This window comes from Taudactylus pleione, unplaced genomic scaffold (assembly GCF_031769625.1).
Source record: "Taudactylus pleione unplaced genomic scaffold, aTauple2 ptg000634l, whole genome shotgun sequence".
Lineage (NCBI taxonomy): Eukaryota > Metazoa > Chordata > Amphibia > Anura > Myobatrachidae > Taudactylus > Taudactylus pleione.
The window spans coordinates 1493740-1512313 of NW_028285036.1; the positions used below are offsets into that span (position 1 = coordinate 1493740).

The 18574-nt window shown below is 46.2% G+C and overlaps 1 protein-coding gene across 1 annotated transcript; it reads left to right on the forward strand.

Annotated features, from left to right (window-relative positions):
* The first annotated feature begins 2211 nt into the window (after positions 1 to 2211).
* LOC148479169 (zona pellucida sperm-binding protein 4-like) lies at positions 2212 to 10923 on the forward strand. The gene is made up of 12 exons (XM_088454878.1): positions 2212 to 2416; positions 3886 to 4007; positions 4529 to 4622; positions 5182 to 5337; positions 6620 to 6810; positions 7988 to 8085; positions 8156 to 8283; positions 8847 to 9036; positions 9127 to 9277; positions 9861 to 9939; positions 10018 to 10125; positions 10758 to 10923. The coding sequence occupies exons 1-12, from the start codon at positions 2242 to 2244 to the stop codon at positions 10898 to 10900; spliced, it is 1635 nt and encodes a 544-aa protein (XP_088311004.1). The 5' UTR covers positions 2212 to 2241; the 3' UTR covers positions 10901 to 10923.
* The last annotated feature ends 7651 nt before the right edge of the window (positions 10924 to 18574 follow it).

The following is an 18574-nucleotide window of genomic DNA, read 5'->3' on the forward strand; positions in this document are numbered from 1 at the left end:
ACCATGTCCCGGGCCCCCTGTATGTGCAGCTACACGGGGAGAGCAGTCACAGACTGGAGCCGCATGAGAGGCCGCTGCTCGTGCAGAATGCCTACCTCTACCAGCTGGGATTCATGGACCTGTGCTGGGTGCAGGAGGAGGGCATGGAACCGGAGATCGGCTGTCTCATCCGCTTCTATACAGTTAAGGACCTGTGTTACCCTGTTTTGTGCTGGCACTGTATATCCATATAGCCTAGGGGCCTGGGGGCACAGGAGCTGGCACCATGTGGGTAGAGTACCTGGCAGATGACATTGAGGGCTGCTGCTGCCGCCGGGGCAGTACTTGCTGAGCCAGCGACAAAGTGCCCTATACTGGATCATGATGTAAAGTGTCTGCTTTCTATACATACTGTACATAGGGTTATTTCATTCACTTGTTAGAACACATTAGCAAATCTTGGAGTAAGAACTACTTTGAACTATAGCACTCGGATACTGACATTGCCAGCTGTTGGGGTATCTAACCATAGGGCCACTGTGTGACCACCCCTGGGCAGAGTCCTCACTAAACTGAAGTCTCCTGGAGAGTTGCTGCCTGCCGAGTACCCCTGGGCCCCATTCGGAGAGGGCCCCCTGGTCCCTGATGCAGATCGGAACCTTATTACTGATGGGATCCAAAGTGATGTGCTGCTGCTGCTGTAGAGAGATAGAGACCCTGGATCAACAGTGCGGCCGCTGAGCACGATTGAGTTTGCCACCTGTTCAGCCTCAGTGCAGAGCATTTGGAAGTGTGCTGAGCCCTTAGTGGAGCTCAGGAAATGCTCCATTGACCCCCTCTAAAGAACTGACCCGACAAAGCACCTGGGCTGGCCAGGGGCGCCGAGAGGGGGGGGGCGGGCTTCCTGAGGGGCCCGGCGGGGGCCCGGGTCCGGCGCCGCTCCCCCTCCTTCCCAGCAGCCCAGCACACAGCGTGTGCTGAGCAGCAGCCACAGCAGTCTCCTATGCCTGTGGGGGGGAGTGATCACACTGATCGCGCCCCCCCTGGCTTTGAGCAGGACTGAGGGAGCGCAGAGCGCCCCCTCCCCAGCGCGCAGCACCGCAAATCTTTTTTTGTTTGGGGGGGAAGGGGGCGTGGCCACGCCTCACACGATTAGGCCACGCCCCCTTTACCCGGGCCCGCAGCGGCTCTCAGCGGGCCTGGGGCTGGCATGCTGTTATGCAACTAGAAAGTGAGTGCTGGCCTATCTATCTATCTATCTATCTATCTATCTATCTATCTATCTATCTATCTATCATGTGTGGTGGGAAAGGGGGCAACTGTCTAATTTTTTTATTTTTCCAAAAATATCAGGGAGGAAGGGGGGTGCCAGTCTCTTACTTTGCCAGGGGCGCTTGGACCCCTAGATATACCCCTGGCTGTGTTTAGGGCTGCCATCAGGAATTGAGGGGCAGGTAGTTCCATTTGTAAGGAGCCTGACTGCCATGTCAGAGGTGATAGGTTTGAGTCTTGGGTATGACAGTATTTAGAATTTGAGTTAAATAAAAGTGGATGTGACTGAAGGTGCTTGAGGAGGTGGCCAGATGGAGGGGGGATCAGCCAGGGAGGAGATGCTGGGGATAGAAGAGGAAGCTACAAGTGAGAATATTTATAAACAGAAAATTGACAGGCCCGAACAGTGCCCCCTGCCCTGCGGTGCCCTGTGCCGTGGCACATATCACACCACCCTAGTTGCGGCCCTGTGTACAGCACTGCTGTGTATTACCCGAGTGCACTATATAAAAATGTATAAATATAATAATTCTGCTTTGGGGCTCCCATGTGTGCAAAACATAAAATACTATTTTTTTTGGGGGGGGGTACCTATAAACACTTTAAAAATATATTCCCCAAACTCTGTCTGTGCAATCCAGGTTTTAAGGATATCCATGCTTGAGTCCAGATGGTTAAATCAAACTGACTGAGGCACTAATTAAGTCACCTGTGCTAAAGGATGGATAGCCTTACAATCTGGACTATTATGGCAGAGTTTGGGAAGCTCTGTAATATGGGTTTATAGTCCATTTAATAGTTGGAAAGATAATGGATGGTAAGTTATGGTGAATACTATAGTGGGGTAATGTGCTTATTAGCCAGGGTGCCTTATGACACACACCTGGGGTCACATTAGCACCTGTCTGATCACACAGCAGCTGCCGCCCCCTCATCATGGTATAAATGACCGGCCTGTGATCACCTGCAGTATTGGGAGCTGCAGGCAGGATGGGGATCGCCAGGGGCTGGTTGGGATGTGTAGTATTGCTGTGGAGCTATAGCTCAGTGTCTGGTACTGAGGGGTTGTTAGGAGATGTCTCTGATCTGCATTGTGGCCCCAGTAAGATGCGTCTTTCTCTTCCCTCTGTGCACCTAGGTTTTGCTTCAGCTGTCACAGTATTGGGTGAGTACCTGACCTCTAATTCCTAGCTGGGGGGCACATGGTCTCTATAGTGGGAGCTCTGCATTTAGCATTAACCTCTATCAATTGCTGAGGTCTGAAAGTTGCTTTGTCGGAATGGGTATGAAATGCCGCCGGGCGCATGGCCGGCGGTTTGATTTCTGTAAGCGGCAGCCCGACAGGAGCAGAGTGCGATGCAGTGGAAGCCAGACAGCGCTGGAAATCCCGATCGTGGATAGGTAAGTATCATCCACTAACCTAACCCTCCTTAGGGGTGCCTAACCCTAAGTTGCCTACCCCCCCGTCCCCCTAGCCTAACCATAACCTTCCAAGAGGGGGTGCCTAACCCTAAGTCTGCCCCCCCCCCCCCCCCTGGGAGCCCTTAACCTAACCCTGTCTGCTTGCGGCGCCTGGCATCACTACGATCGTGATGCTGGGCGCCGCTCTCCCGGCGTTGGGGAAATGCGGGCCTCTACATCTAGATGCCCGGCATTTCACCCTTGCCGGGATAAGACAGTCGGGAAGCCGGCTGCCGGTATATAGACTGTTGGCTTCCCGATTGCTTCCCGCTATGTCACCTTTCTGGAGGAAACGCAATGTAAAAGCTTTTTCTAAACTCCTTGTGAGCTGACCTTCTGTCCATAAAGTGTTTGGTAGGAAAGTTCTCTGGGTTCTTGCAATCCCTTCACTAAATGGCTTTTTAACCATAAGGCAACAGTTCATATTTCTTTGAATTAAAAAATCTTGAGACCAGGGGTGTTTTATGAGGATGGGGTCTTGTGTGCAGTCACCATCTGGGGCCCCCTCCTCTCTCTCTGGTGGCCGGCAGTGCTGCAGCAGTAGACTCCAAGCACTAGTCTGTCTACTATGCAGTTCACTGGGGAAATGGAGCAGCAGCCATTTTCCTGGTGACTTCCCTACTGCACCTGCACAAATGCCAGGAAAATGGCTGCAGTGGCCATTTTCCAGGTGATTTTGACAGCGCTGATAGCACCGATGTGGGACCCTGGAGAGGTGAGTATTAAAATCATGGGTGTTTGGTGTGGGGCTCCCTGGACCTGCACCCACTGTAGATATGCCCCTGCCTGAGACAATCTGTAGCTGTGGGAAATGCAGTGTGGTACAACATCTCTGGGGTGCTAATAAGCTGTAGGTGTAACTTCATTGTTTCACCAGTCTATAATAACTCTGATATGTAGAGAACTTCCAGCAGTAATCATTCAATGCTTTGGCTGTGTACTGGCCTACTCCCTGGGAAGTCATGGGTATGTATGTATGTTGCCATGAAGGGGATGTGCTTAACACTTACCATGAGTCCCTGCATTTAATGAAGTTTAAACATGGCTCATTTTGTGTGGTTTTATTAATTGCTTTTTAACTCTGGCCCTATAGTAATGTCTGTCTAGCTGCTGCAGGACAAGCTATGTTGGCCATTAGGGATACACATGTAATTTCCATTCTATCCCTTCCAGATAATGCCGGGAAGCCTCACGGGCTCCAAAATGACTCTGCTTGCAGGCTCTGGATAGAACAGAAACCAGATGGCTCAATGATCATTGGTGCTGCCTATGATGGTTGCTATGTAAGGAAGGAGGTAAGGAAAACTACTAACCCTATAAATCGGGGGTAGCCAACCTTGGTCCTCAAGGGCTACTAACAGTTCATGTTTTCCAGACCACCTAGCAGGTGCACAGGTGTATTCATTACTCACTAACTTAATTGAAAAGATCCATAGGTGGAGCGAATTATTTCACTTGTGAGTCTGTGAGGAGACCTGGAAAACATGCACTGTTGGTAACTCTCGAGGACCAGGCTACCTCTGCTATAAACCATAACCTTGAATGACTGCAATAGGCTATGGCAGCATACTGCATATCAGTGGTCTGGGAGGGGCTGAATATTGAGGCTCCAATAAGTTCCAGGCCCACAGAGACCTGATTCATCCCAACCCAATAATATACTATTTACGTCTTACCAGTTTGGTACATGCAACATATCTATGTACATCCCTCATTATCCCCTGTCAGGCTAAATACAAATGCCTTTACTAGACTATGCGCATAGAGGGTTCTGTAAATTAGAATTGTATTGAGTATGCCTAATATTATGTCACAGAATGGAGACCACGTGATGACTCTGATTATGGAACAAGCTGCCACCGGTCAAGTGGAATATCGTAAAAGAGACATCCGGTGCCCGTTCCTGCCAGGTAACGCTCTGTTCTCTACATGTGAGGATGTAACTGGGGGAGCTCATTGGAAACTGAAGCACAAGAAGTGACTAATCCACAAAATTGCTAATCTGTTGCCTACTTGTGTCCTCAGTAATTGGCGAAACTAAAGAAAAAAGACCAAATACATTTGCTTTAGAGAAGGCATGTTATACCTGTTAGAGGGGGGGCTTCCAATTAATAGTTAATGCATCTTTATTTCTGGCAAATATTGCCAAACCCCTGTGCGGTATCTCTCTCTTCTACTGCTGGATGTATCTGGAGATCCCAACAACTTGGCTCAAAATACTTTTTACTTACAGCTTTAGAACTAAGTTGGTCTAATTCTGTGTGAGTCCCTAAATATCTCCCCTGGGCAGCCCATTAGTCGGTAATGCTGTGTCGGATGTTCCTTATTAATGAGCTCAAGAATAAAACTTGACCAGTACATATGTTAGAATTCTGAGCCATCAGACTACTCGCTGCGCTAGATCACTGTCTCTCTAGTTGGGACACGGCGGGTGTTAGGACTACACTAAGGACTGTTTCTCTCCCTCAGCTATGGATGCTCCGAGCCCCAGTGACTGTGCTGCTGTGCAGAGCGGTGACCGCTTGCCTTGTGCCAATGCCTCTGTGACCAGGGATGTCTGTGAAGGACTAGACTGTTGCTTCTCCCCCAGTGAGCCCTCCCGTCCCTGTTACTATGGAAACAAAGGTAAGACGTTCTGGGGGTTTAGGAGATGCCTAATCTGGACTAGTGACGTAATGGAACAAAACGAGAGATGCTCTCAAAAGTGGGCAAGTGGAGAGGATGCCCATAGCAACCAATCAGCTTCTGCCTATTTTGTAGAATGTACAAGATGAATGATGGATAGAAGCCAATTGGTTACTATCGGCAACTCCATCTTGAAGGCTTCATCTCCACCTTAGTTCCCCATTTGTGATGAGCAGTCCTGGTATCTTGTAGCACATGCACCTCTGAACCAGACATTAATGGGGCAGATGTATGAAGCTGTGGAGAGTGATAACTGACCAACCTATTGACTCCTACCTGTCATTTTTCAAACACAGCCTGTAACATGACAGTTGGGAGCTGATTGGCTGGTTATCACTCTCCACTCTCACTTACCAGAGCTTCATACATCTGCCCCCCTGGGTTGACTGATCTGCCTTTCCCATGTCTCCCAGGAATCTTCCCTCCCCTTGTCCTTACTTGCCCATTCCTCATTGTGATTGATGGTGAAGATGAGAGTGCTACTGCACAGACTGCATGTTGGAGCCTCCAGGGAAGCTTCACTCCTTTACCAAGATGGCAGCTGAACCTAGTACTGCACATGCATGCTACTATTTTGTCCCCTGTTGGTGTGCCTCAGGGGGAGATGCAAGTCTTCCACTCTAGCTTTATAGAGAGCCTGCACTGCTACCTGTAAACACTCACTGATTAAGCTGTATGATGCTCTACATAACCAGTGTATGGCTGTACTGAATCTACCATCAATGAACCACATTTGGGCTGTTTGTTGTCTCAGGGTATCTGCTGGTGTGTGTACACTCATTCCAACATACATGAGCGTCCCAGTTAATCGAAGACTTCAGCTCCAGTTAAATGAGGGCTTTGGGGGGGGGGTTTATTCCAAACTGGGCAGGTCATGGTTGTGCCCAAGAGGGAGAGGATGGGAACAGCCCTGAACCTGCATTACCTATATGAATCTGCTACTAAGCCATAAATAACTCTCCTCCCAATGATACTGACCAGAACAGAACCATCTGGGCTGGGTGTCTGGTGTCGCGGTTGTGTAAAACCTTTGTTTTTAGTTTTTAAAAGGGTTCCAAAAAAATAAAGTCCAGCATCTAAAGACTCTCCCTAAAAGCCGTCCCATACTGTATGTACTAACTGTTCTGAACAAAAATCCCAGGGATACTTGTACAGTAGTTTACTGAGCATGAGACAGTATTTAATTTAACAAATTGCTTCTGTTCTGGGGTTCCCCCTCCAGTGACTGCGCAATGTACAGGTGAAAGCCAGGTCCTGATCGCTATCTCTAAGGATGTAACTACACCATCCCTGCTCTTGGATTCAGCTGGTGTCCTCAATGTGGATGCTACCTCGTGCCCTATGCTGAGTGTTTTGAAGACTTCAGCTTTCATACTGCTCAGGTTCCCTCTCTCCTGTGGTGGAGTCGGCCAGGTAAGCCTGCTGTAACAGTCAGTTTCTAAATAGACTGACTCTTATCTAAGCCTTTACGTTAATAGCCCTTGGTTATACAGGATATGATGGTAACAATGCATTTGCACTGGATAATCCACAATATACAGCAATGGAGCTTGAATTGAATCTCTGATAAAGATTAAACGCTGAACCATGTTTAAAAAAATAAATAAATAGTGTCCTCCCCCTAACTTCCTGTAGTACCAAATTACCAACAAATTCAAATGATCTGAACTTGCTGCAAAAATGTAATCCTGGCTCCTATGCCAAACATGGCTTTTGACAGAGGGTGGCTTGTCATTGTGTATCTGCATAACTGAGTTTCCTTCTGATCGAAATGAAATGGTTACACCCATAACCATTGAGGGTACAAATTAAAACTTTACAAACAATTAACATACAAAGTATACTCAACATTTGTCTGTATTCAGATGACACTGGTGGTCTTCACCATAAGATGTAGTTCATCATCTGGGGAGCCCTTGTTCAACAATGCCCATGTCATTCAATATACACTGCCGGCACCCTACTGCAGTCTCTGGTCCATACACGAGCCAAAGAGCTTTTGTCTAGGTCTTGATTGCTATACCATAGCATGGGTGTTGGCTTTCCAGATGTTAACCCCATATTAGTTGCAACCTGGGTATCAAGTACTGATTGGTACAACATGGCGTGAACCATTCTTATCTTTTGCACATGCTCTGTAAGCACTAAGATTTACTCTGACAAAGAAATAGTTATGACATATCCTAAAATGTCTGGAGTTACGCTCACAGCCCCTTTGTGTAGGATCTGGACATCACTATCAGTAACCCATAATACTTGGCATCTCTACACATCTTATGGTCACCCCACTGAAATGTGGCTAACTGTCTGCTGATAACTCCATATAAGGTATGAAGGGCTCATTATACATCTCTTCTAATGACCAGTACAAGTTGGGCTTCTGTCTTGTCTGACCCCAAAGGTGATCTGACCAGTCTATGCATAGACTGCATGAATACAATCTCTCTTCAAACTTAATGGGGCCTAGCAAAGGTTGTCTTACGACTTATATGCCGATGTAGAAATTAATGATTTAATCCACTGGTTGCTAAGCGACCAACTACCAGGAGGTCCCTTTAACTAGCAAGTTATGTATTCTACCATCTTCCAGGCATCTGATAACACTATAGTGTATGAGAATACAGTTTATGCCACCAAAGACATAAGGACATGGCAAGGGTCATCAATCACCAGAGACAGCACATTTAGGTAAGCCATACACTGGTGTGTCTGGGGGAGCTGTACACAAGGCAAAACTAATGCTGTGTTATTGCCCTAGGCTGACTGTCCGCTGCATCTACTCTCGGACTGGTGTTCTCCCGCTACATGTTGAGGTGCTCACCCTGCCCCCACCCCTTCCTGTGTCCACCTCGGGGCCTCTGCTCCTGCAGATGAGGATAGCACAAGGTAATGACTGGTGTGTTTAGCTCCTATGCAGCAGTACACTGGGGGCAATGGGGTTTAGCCATTTACAATGTATAATTCAGTTAAAGGAGGTGGGCTTGTGTACAACATGCTGGTTTAATAAACTTGATGCTATCCCTAATAAGAATGGGTACCTCTAATCTACACTGCAGATCTGTATGGCTAATGCTGTTGGCAATGCAGAGGTTAAGTGTGAGCCGACGCAGAGGCCTACAGAACAAATGTAATGGGACGGAAGTAAGAACCCATAGCTTTTAGCCCTCATGCAGAGCAGTGTTCTAGAACGGTTTAGTGGCTGTCTGCTTTCTAAAGAATGGTGGTCTGGCAGTTCCCTATAATGACTGATATGCAGGTGGGTGATTGGCTAAGGCAGGCTTTAGTGGTATGTTGGGAAGTGTAGTAATGTGAACCAGAGTATCCCTACAGAAACAGATGTCTATTCACTGACTGCGGCATGCCTTCATGAAATGGGATGAATACCTGCAGCATAGGTGATTGTCTCAGGCATGAAAACTGAAATGATAACCAGGCTTCTCCTCTGGCAGATATGCAGTATGGTTCATACTACTTGGATAGCGATTACCCTGTGGTCAAAGTGCTCAGAGACCCAGTCTTCTTGGAGGTCCGCATACTGCAAAGAACAGACCCAAACCTGGTCCTGATCTTAAATGACTGCTGGGCCACTCCCACTCCAGACCCCACCCAACAAGTCCAATGGCCCATCCTGGTGGATCGGTAAGGCTGGCATCTCCTCTTACCCCAGTCTCTGTATGAGACAGCTGGGTATAATTTTTCTATGTACATGACTAATCCTCCTTGTTCCAGATGCCCTTATGCTGGGGACAACTACCTCACTCAGCTGGTCCCAGTTGGCTCACCCACACAGAGCATGGCATTCCCCACCCACTACCAGCGCTTCATTGTCAGCACCTTCACCTTTGTGGATCAGAGTTCCCAGCTTGCTCTCGATGGACTGGTAAACTGACTTCTACATGCGTCCTGTTCTAGTCATTGCATAAGGTCTCTTATGGGTCTACAAGTATATTGTACCATGGTGTCCAATTCAGTTCATGTTGTTGTAGTGGTCACTGTGCTGTGACAGTTTTACTACTAGATATCTGTGAATTTGTGTATCTTGGCCTGTTGGGTACAGTCATCGGAATCTGTATGATTTACCACCGGACCCATGCCCAGCGGTTGGAATCCCGCCAGAGGAGGAAATCTCGATCGTCCAAGGTAAGTATTATCTGACCTAATTCTACCCCTAACCCTCCCTTGGGGGTGCCTAACCCCAAGTTCCCTCCCCAGGAACCCTAAACTTGACTATCCCGTGGCTATCCATGCCTGGCGTCCCTTCAACCAGGGTGCCGGTCTCCTGACGTCTGTTAAATGATAGGAGTCTAGATCTAGACGCCTGTCATTTAACCCTCACCAGGATTAAGCAGTCAGGAAGCCGGTTGATGTGCTGCATATGTGACGCTGAGATAAATGCTGTATAATTGCACCAACCATGCCTTCATCTAACTTCTACTTGTCTTTAATGACCATCTGCTTCCCAGGTCTACTTCCACTGCAGCGCGTCTGTGTGCGTCCCATCTGCTGCTGATTCCTGCACAAGCTCCTGTGGCCGGAGGACAAGTAAGGGCTGTGTGTGCACATGCGTGCTCTGCTTAGTGGGAGAACAACATCTAATACTTGGTAACCTATATTTTGCAGAACGAGCGGCTGAGGACCCGACGCAGGATGTAACAGTAAGCAAAGGCCCAGTTCACTTCATTAACAGTGAGATTCCATCAGATGGGAGGCTTTCCACTTCTGTACAAGGTAACTTATTTCTTGGTGGCTTACTACCACTATTAATGGTAATACTGAGCTACTTTATGTTAACATTGTAACTCTGGCAATTGAATCCAGCAAGAGTGGAGTATGATGTACTGAATGTTTGTTCATCTAGTCCTTGGTTAACTATGAATATGGTATTTATAGAAAATATATAATATATCCATTAGAATTACTTATTTGTGTCTGTGTGGCTGGACTCATGGATTTGAATCCAGCAGTATAAGAGTCTTGTGGCAGTTGATGTTAGAACAACTAATTACTAATCTTCAGGGAGGTGTATCAAGCATTCTAAAGATGAAGCAGATCAGTTGCTATGGTCAACTACTCCAAGTTTTTGTATTTGTAAAACATCTACTTAAAAAACTAAAAAAAAAAAGATCCAATCTTGGTATTCTGTGTTGTAATCTGTCCCTCAAGCAAAGCATGTCCAATACCCTGGTAAGTACTGAACCACTTCTAGTGACAAACCTTCACTACTTACCAAGCCTGGAGCCTTGTGCTCCATCCAGTCTGTCATCCATCATGGTAATGTGTGATAAAACCTTCTGTGGTGGCAGAGAAGCTACATGACTGCTTAGTTTTGTTAGGTCACGACTTTATTTTCCTGTTCTCAGGTACCACTGACCTTAACTCATCTACTATGATGTGGCTGAGGGGAGCGGCTGCCGGAGGAGGCTTCTTGGTGGCGACTGTCGTGGTACTAGGTGTCTGGCAGCGGCGCAGGAGTCAGAGCTCCACCATGTCCACTGCAATATGAATAAAGTGCCATTTCCAAATTGACTTGTTTCTGTCTCATCTTGTCTTAGATGGCTAATGTCCAGTCTACACGCCTGTGCTCTCAATATATTGTGTGTTTAATGGGTAAGTCACATGGCATGCTTGAAAAACTTCATAGATGTCACAATCATGTTGGGGAAGCTGTATATGTTCAAGCATCTAGGGTAGACCTATGTATGAAAGCTCTCACATACTTGGGATTTGGTTGACATATCAGACCATGCACTCATGTTATGGTGATCATACAGTGTAATAGGTTATACCTGGCTAAGTGAGTCTGTAGAGACTGCATATGTATTTTGATCCCGGTTAGTGTGGTGGTTGTGGACTAACTTTGTATTTCTGTAGTCTTGTGGTTGCAAGATGTCACAGCTAAACTACATGAAATGTGGTGCAAACACCACTGCATGCACTGGAGGGGGGTGTTTCCACCGTGTGCAGCAATTCAATGGCCCAGTAGGGTGTAGCTATGAACACTAAAATGTGGTCACTTGGCAAATCCAGTATGGCCAGTCTTGGTGGTTCCTGCATACTAGGAACTCGCACACAGTGCTCCAAGGAAGGAGGGCCAGGTCATGGACACCAAATGTCCTGCTGGGTAACCTTGGGTCCAGACATTCATATGGATGTATGACACGTACCACCTTCCTTTTTTACATCATAGCGATCCGAGTTCATGGCAATGGCATTCCCTGCCACTCTGCACCATTGTTCCGGAATGGTTTGAGGAACATCAGGGTTAAAGTACTCTTGGCCTTCAATTTCCCCTGGTCACAATTGAATCGAGTGTGTGGAATAGAGGTTCTACCTTAAACTTGCAGGACCTAAAGGATCTGCTGCTGAAGTCTTGGTGCCAGATACCACAGGACACTTTCAGAGGTTTCTGTGGTCCATGACTTGATGGGCCAGAGTGGTTTTGGCTGCATAAGGGAGACCTAAACTTTTAGGCATGTGTTTTTGTTTTTCCTGTACAGGTATGTTGGATATCTGGATTTGACACTCGCTAACAGGGGTGATAGTAGGTACTAATTGACCAGGCTTGCTGGAGGGGCCTGGGTCTAATGCTTCCACCCCTCCCTCTTACCTGTCAGCAGCCCAGCACACATGGGGGGTGCCTTAGCCCCCTTATGGATTATTAGGCCACACCCCTTCCCCAGACCACCTCTCTATGCTTCTGTCTTAATGGTGATGCTTGACTAAAAGTTGTCCTGTATGTGTGTAAAGCAGGGGTTCTCAAGGTGCATTAACAGTCCAGGTTTTAAGGATAGCCATTCTTGAGCACAGGTGACTTAAATAGTACCTCAGTTGTCTTTATATGACCATCTGTGCTCAAGCATGGATATCACTAAAATCAGGATTGTTAGTGTGCCTTGAGGACCGAGGTTTGGAATCCCTGGTGTATAGTTAAAAAAAAAAAACTTTGCCTGATTTACTTTCCACTGAGAGCCCCTCTTTACTATTGCTATCTGGATCTTGGTTGAGGCGATTGGTGCCATTAATTGCATCATTAATCCTCACTCCTACATGGGACCCATGATTACAGTGGAAACTCTGCCCACTTCACTAGGAAGTGGGCAGAATCCAGGAGAAATGCCTATGCTACAGGGCAAGCTTCCTGTGACTTTTGGGAGAGTAGGCATGGAAGAGTAGGAAGCATTGGAGTTATCTTGGAAATGTAAAGTCTGCATTCACATGTAACTATCTTAAGCTGGGCATCCACTATACAATTTTCTGTCAGGTTTCTGTCCAATCTGGTTGGAATGAAAACCTTGTAATGTATGGGAGCAAATGACAGTTCATCATTTGGTTTTTTAACACTGAAAAGGGACAAAAAATTGTTCAAATTGGTTACATTTGTCTGAACAACCATTTTTGACTATATTTTCCAGTGTTTGAGCAAATGGACAATTTTCATTGGCTCCCATACATTACCAAGTTTTCATTCCAGCCAGATTGGACAGATATATCTGACAGAAACTTGTATAGTGGATGCCCAACTTTACACTTGGCTCCACTTTACTTCAATACTTGCCAGTGTACATTACCCAAACTACAGTTGTGATGTCTTCATGCTAGAAACCAGCCTCATGTAGTGAGCAGAGGAACATGTGGACCTGTGATGTGAGCTGCAAGCTAACTTTGATACATAGGGGCCTGTTCATGATTATCAGACCCTGATAATTAACAACATTCTGGCTACCGGAGCAATTCATCGTTTCTCCGGTATGGTGACGGTGGACAGGGTCAGTTCTAGACTTTTCGGAGCTCAGGGTGAAAGTTTCCTTTGGTGCTCAGAAAGTGTGACCTGATGGGGGCGTGGGTATGGGCACAAAAAAAAATGCACAGATGGCGTAGTTATTAGCATCACATTACTGAGGTTGAGTTAAATTCCTGCCCAATGCACTGTGTGGAGTTGGTATGTTCTCACTGTTTCCTCCCACACTAGTAGGTTTATTGGTGTCTGTCAAAAATTGAACCCTAGGGAATGTGTGTGAGCATGTGATAGGCCAGGGAATATAGATTATAAACTGTACTGGGGGCAGAGACTAAAATATTCACTGTAAAGCACCGAGGAACATATGTGCAAAGTATAAATAAATGTTATTCTCTGAGTGTGCTCAGAAACATGTGATATGATGATACATACAGTGTTGGCCCTAGAAATAGGCAGTTTGTATTACACAATGCTATCTACTGTACATGCTGGAGGACAGTGGATGTTACCCCCCCCCCCCCCCTATATGCATTTTGCACGTTTTCCATCATAAGTGTACAGGTACCACTTGAAGCAGGGACTACTGAATGATGCTCATGGTATAACTTAAATAATGTCTATGTAAGTATGCATATTCTACAGCTTTCAGAGTACTCATAATCTAATACTCAGTGAGTAGTAATTGTGCAATCAGCAGGGAGTCAGGCAGTATGTGAGCTGTTCACCCAGCTGTCCCGATTTCTGTATGACCTACAGCGCCAAAAACACAGCTATGCCATGTCCCCAGTCTCACCTCCAGTTACTGCTCAAATGCAGTTGGGCACGATGGCTGTGACTGTGCAGTGTGCTACCTGCTCATAACCATACACACAATCTGTATATTGTGTGTGTGTGTGTACCAAGTGACTAAAGAGAACGTAAGGGAAATAAGCAACTTCCCTCAGAGCAAGCTGCTGTCTTGAGCAAAACAAAAAATTAAATACACCTCCCGGCAGGCATCAGAAGGACTACAACTACGGTGTCTTTCATGGGTCAAAATAGGTAGGAAGGTGTTTTTCTTGCTGAGTTAGTGCTGCAGTGCTGAGCAGAATAGTTTGTAAATATGGTGACGGGTGCCAACGGGGTGACTGCTGCTGTGCCCCCACCAGTGTGCAGCGCTCTGGGCAATTGCCCTGCTTGCCCGCCCCTAGAACCGCCACTGACGGTGGATGCGATATCGGCTGTCCCCACGAGCTGCTTCACTGTTCCTTTTCGGAGCAGTGAATCTTTACACTGCGCCTATCTGAGACGGGACTGCACAAGAGCCCGGCGGAAGGATCCCTCATCACAACTCGGACCTTCTTCCCATAGAAAAGGATTGGGTTCTTTAGATGGTGAATGCTACCGCAGTCAAGCTCTGAAAATATTTTTTTTATTTAGCTTGATGAATTCTGTCCCCATACAGCGGCCATTCCGGGAGAGGAAGGTAAGCAGGAGATATCTGTGATACTAGTGTATGGGGACAGCAGGTCATTCTGCCAGAGGAGGGTAAGCGGGAGATATCTGTGATACTAGTGGTATGGGGCCAACGGGCCATTCCGGGAGAGAAGGGTAAGCGGGAGATATCTGTGATACTAGTGTATGAGGACAGCGGGCCATTCTGGGAGAGAAGGGTAAGCAGGAGATATCTGTGATACTAATGTATGGGGACAGTGGGCCATTCCGAGAGAGAAGGGTAAGCAGGAGATATCTGATACTAGTGGTATGGGGCCTACGGGCCATTCCGGGAGAGAAAGGTAAGCAGGAGATATCTGTGATACTAGTGTATGGGGACTGCGGGACATTCTGTGAGAGGAAGGTAAGCGGGAGATATCTGTGATACTAATGTATGGGAACAGCGGGCCATTCCGGGAGAGAAAGGTAAGCAGGAGATATCTGTGATACTAGTGTTTGGGGACAGCGGGCCATTCCGCAAAACAAGGGTAAGCAGAATGGCCCGATAATGCACATTTTCACCTGCTTTTGTGAAAATTAAGTGATGAATAGTCCCCATAATCTGCAAAAGTGAGGACAAGTGCTGACAATGTCGTCTTTCTGCCAATACAGAGCATTTATTCATGCCTTTAGCACCGTATAGACTTAATAAAAATTAAAATGTAACAATATAAATGTATGACACCTAGTGCTAACAGGGTTAGCCCAGAAAATGAGTGCAGCTGCCGAAGAAGGTGCTTTTTCTGCAAGACAATTAGACAAAAAGAGTCCTTGGCTGCGTGCTCAAAATCACTTAAAATACCACAGGAAAGATTGTAATATGCTGGTTTTGAAAAAGTTATTGAATGCACAATAACATGTACTGGACAGTTAAACATTCATTTTTCACATACAATGGGGTATATTTACTAAGGTGTGGGTTTTTAGAAGTGGTTTTGTTGCCCAAAGCAACCAATCAGATTCTACTTAACATTTATCTAGCACCTTCTAGAAGGTAATAGCTAGAATCTGGTTGCTATGGGCAACAAAACCACTTCTAAAAACCCGCACCTTAGTAAATATACCCCAATGTATCTAAGTACAAAATTGTGTCTCAATGGTAGAAGCAACTTTGTTACTAAACTCTATTGCAGAGAATAGTTATTTAAAATAAATAATCCAATGCGCTGCGCAAAAATGCAGATTTCCTCTCCACCTACTGAGATTTTGAAGTACATCGGGGGGAATATAGTTGCAGTGTTATACTAAAGTCTTGATGTACAGTATGTCAGTCAATGGTGTTTTAATAGAAAAAAAAGTGCCTGAATTATAGGCTACTTGCAACAGCAACTTGGTTCCCCTGATTCTGGTAGTCTATGAGGTCATTTAATTTGTCTCATTGAGAATACAAACTTGGTTTTATACATATGTAACTATCTGGTCAAATATATGAAATTTATGTTCAATATTTTGCCACATATGTATTGATATTCTCTTATATTCAGATAGACTTCTTGAGTTGTAGGTGAATATACAGTATACTTCCATTAAGACTTTTTAGTAATTTAGTTAGTGTTTATTATAATGTGTGCGTATCTGTCTTTTGTTACAAGGTATTCATCTTATCTTAAAGAAAACATTAAAAGTTATGTTTTAATTCAATTAACATTTCAAGAATGCTCACATCAGTTTGTCTTCTCCATGTCTAGTTGCATTTCTGCTCTTAACCCTAGTGAGCACCACTACATGTTCAATTTCAGGAATAAGAATGTATTAAACAGGAACAGTGGTTACTGATATATTACATTTAATCTGTCTGTGCGACAAAAACCCCTTTCCCCACTCCCATTGTGTTTGTTTAAAGTCAGAGTGGACCCGGGGTTATGAGCCAGCTTGTCATCAGGGACTGGGTATTGATATCATTATTGAACCCATTTATCGGTGTCTTTGAGGTAAAATACCCTGTTTTTTTTGGGGGGGGGGTTTACCTCAAATACTAAGTATCCCCTGTATGTTTAAAGGAGGGACCGCAGCAAGTATTTCTGATACCTGCTGTGATCTCTCCATTACCACTGGCAGCCGCCTCCCCCATAAGTGTCTGTGGGGGATGCGATGATGCCAAATTTACCAGTATCCGGAATGCGATGTCGTCTATTGGCTACACCGTGCACTATTAGCCGGCGGAGGGATCTGTCGGAACCCTCCCCAGCTATAGCGCATGTGCAGTCCACGGGACTACATATGCGCACCACCCCCTGCGCTAGCTGGCCAGTCGCTCTCCTGAGACATCGCAGAGAAGGGGCTCCTTTCGGACCCTATGTCCCGGATGATACATCTGGCCGATAGTATCGCTTTTTGCAATGCGATCGTGGACGTTACTGGCATACCCTGATCGCATTGCAAAAGAGATCATTGATAAATGGGCACCTATGGGTGGTGGGAATGTTGATAAAAGCTATTGATGCATTTAGCTCTTTGTCAGGCTTGGGTTCAGGTCTCAGTAGAAGCCTGGACCAGCATTTCCTGCTACAAATCTATAACTGTTGCCTATAAGCTTCTTTACACACAAAGCCCCAGCAGTGGGATCTGAAGCATGTATCACTGTTTTCTGTAGCTTACATCAATACGTATAGCCTGCCATATGTATTAGTGTCTGTAACGGACATCAGAGATACTGTACCTGCTGCGAACCACCGTCACTGAGTCCCACGTGGAATTCTATGGGGTTGCGATGTGTTGATGTGCAGCAACCTCTGGAAAGAGGAACTTGTTGCCCATCTTGCGGATGCTCTAAAATGATCAATAGATGTCACCTATGAGCTTCTTTATGCAAAAAGCCCCAGGAGTGGGATCTGAAGCATCCTTCTCAATCCCCTTGAGGACTGTGCATGCACAATACTGTAGGACTTCAGGTCATAAAATAAAGTCTTCTCTGTGTGTACCTGCATACTAGCGATCACAGATGCCAGAATACAGGTGAAAGAGGGTGTATTCTGATCACTGCTAAAAAAAATAAGAATTGTAAATAAGAAAAAATAACTTACCATAGTCCAGGAACGGTGATTAGGCTCCGGTGATGTCCTCCCTCTGGTCAGCTGGTCTCCCATAGCTAGTCATCAGCTAGTCACAGTGCAGGATGGGAGACCAGCTGACCGGTACCACAGACGACATCACCGGAGCCCGTTCACAGGAGATAAGTGTAATTAAGGCGGGGGGTTGTCACGATCACGGGGTGGGGGCAGGGCTCAGTGGCGGCCGGTCAACGCATGCGCAGGCACTTGTCATGGTATTTTTTGCGAAAAGTGCAGTGATAAGGCTGCAGAGGGGATTCGCAGGGACAGAGTTTTATAGCAACCTCTGTCCCTGCAAGGGATTTTTAGTAAATCCCTGTGATATTGCCTGAATTCGCAGTGTGAATTCAGTCGGTAATATCACACTACAATCTGCATTCTAAATGCGGATTGTAGTAAACAGGCCCCCTAAATCCTTTCACTAGATCACAACAATATTAATGTGCAGAATGCAGGTGACACTGGTTTAGTTTGCTTCCTTTTAGCTGAAACTGTTGTTGACAGCACCGTAACTAGCGCTCTGGCTGTCCAATGCCGGCCCTGTCCCTTTGCGCAATATATGCTGCATAGTGGGTGGAGCCCAGACTGAATTCCATCTGCAGTGCACTCTCCGTGTCTTATAGACTCTCCGGGCAGCAAACAGGGCAGGGTGCCTGCCTGTAGTATCCAAGTGACTCTATGAGTGGCACTGCTGCATTGGTTCTCACTGCATGGGTGCCGTTCCAAGCACCTTTCAAGCCAGAAGCAAGGGGTGATGGTGCCACCCACAAAACCTCTGCATGGCAGCACTGGTCTCGCATAGCTAGTTATAGCCCTGGTTGTTGACATTAACATGGGTGCTGCAGCGGCTAATGCAGAGCACAGCGGGTACCCACAGAGAGCAGCAGTGTAAGTATAGTTGATTTCGGAGGGAGCC

Bases quoted from the DNA above. Each gene is read 5' to 3' on its own strand.
- LOC148479169 (XM_088454878.1), top strand. From the start codon at position 2,242: ATGGGGATCGCCAGGGGCTGGTTGGGATGTGTAGTATTGCTGTGGAGC. The intron at 4,623-5,181 runs GTAACGCTCTGT...TCTCTCCCTCAG, and splicing joins CCGGTGCCCGTTCCTGCCAG to CTATGGATGCTCCGAGCCCC. The intron at 6,811-7,987 runs GTAAGCCTGCTG...ACCATCTTCCAG, and splicing joins CCTGTGGTGGAGTCGGCCAG to GCATCTGATAACACTATAGT.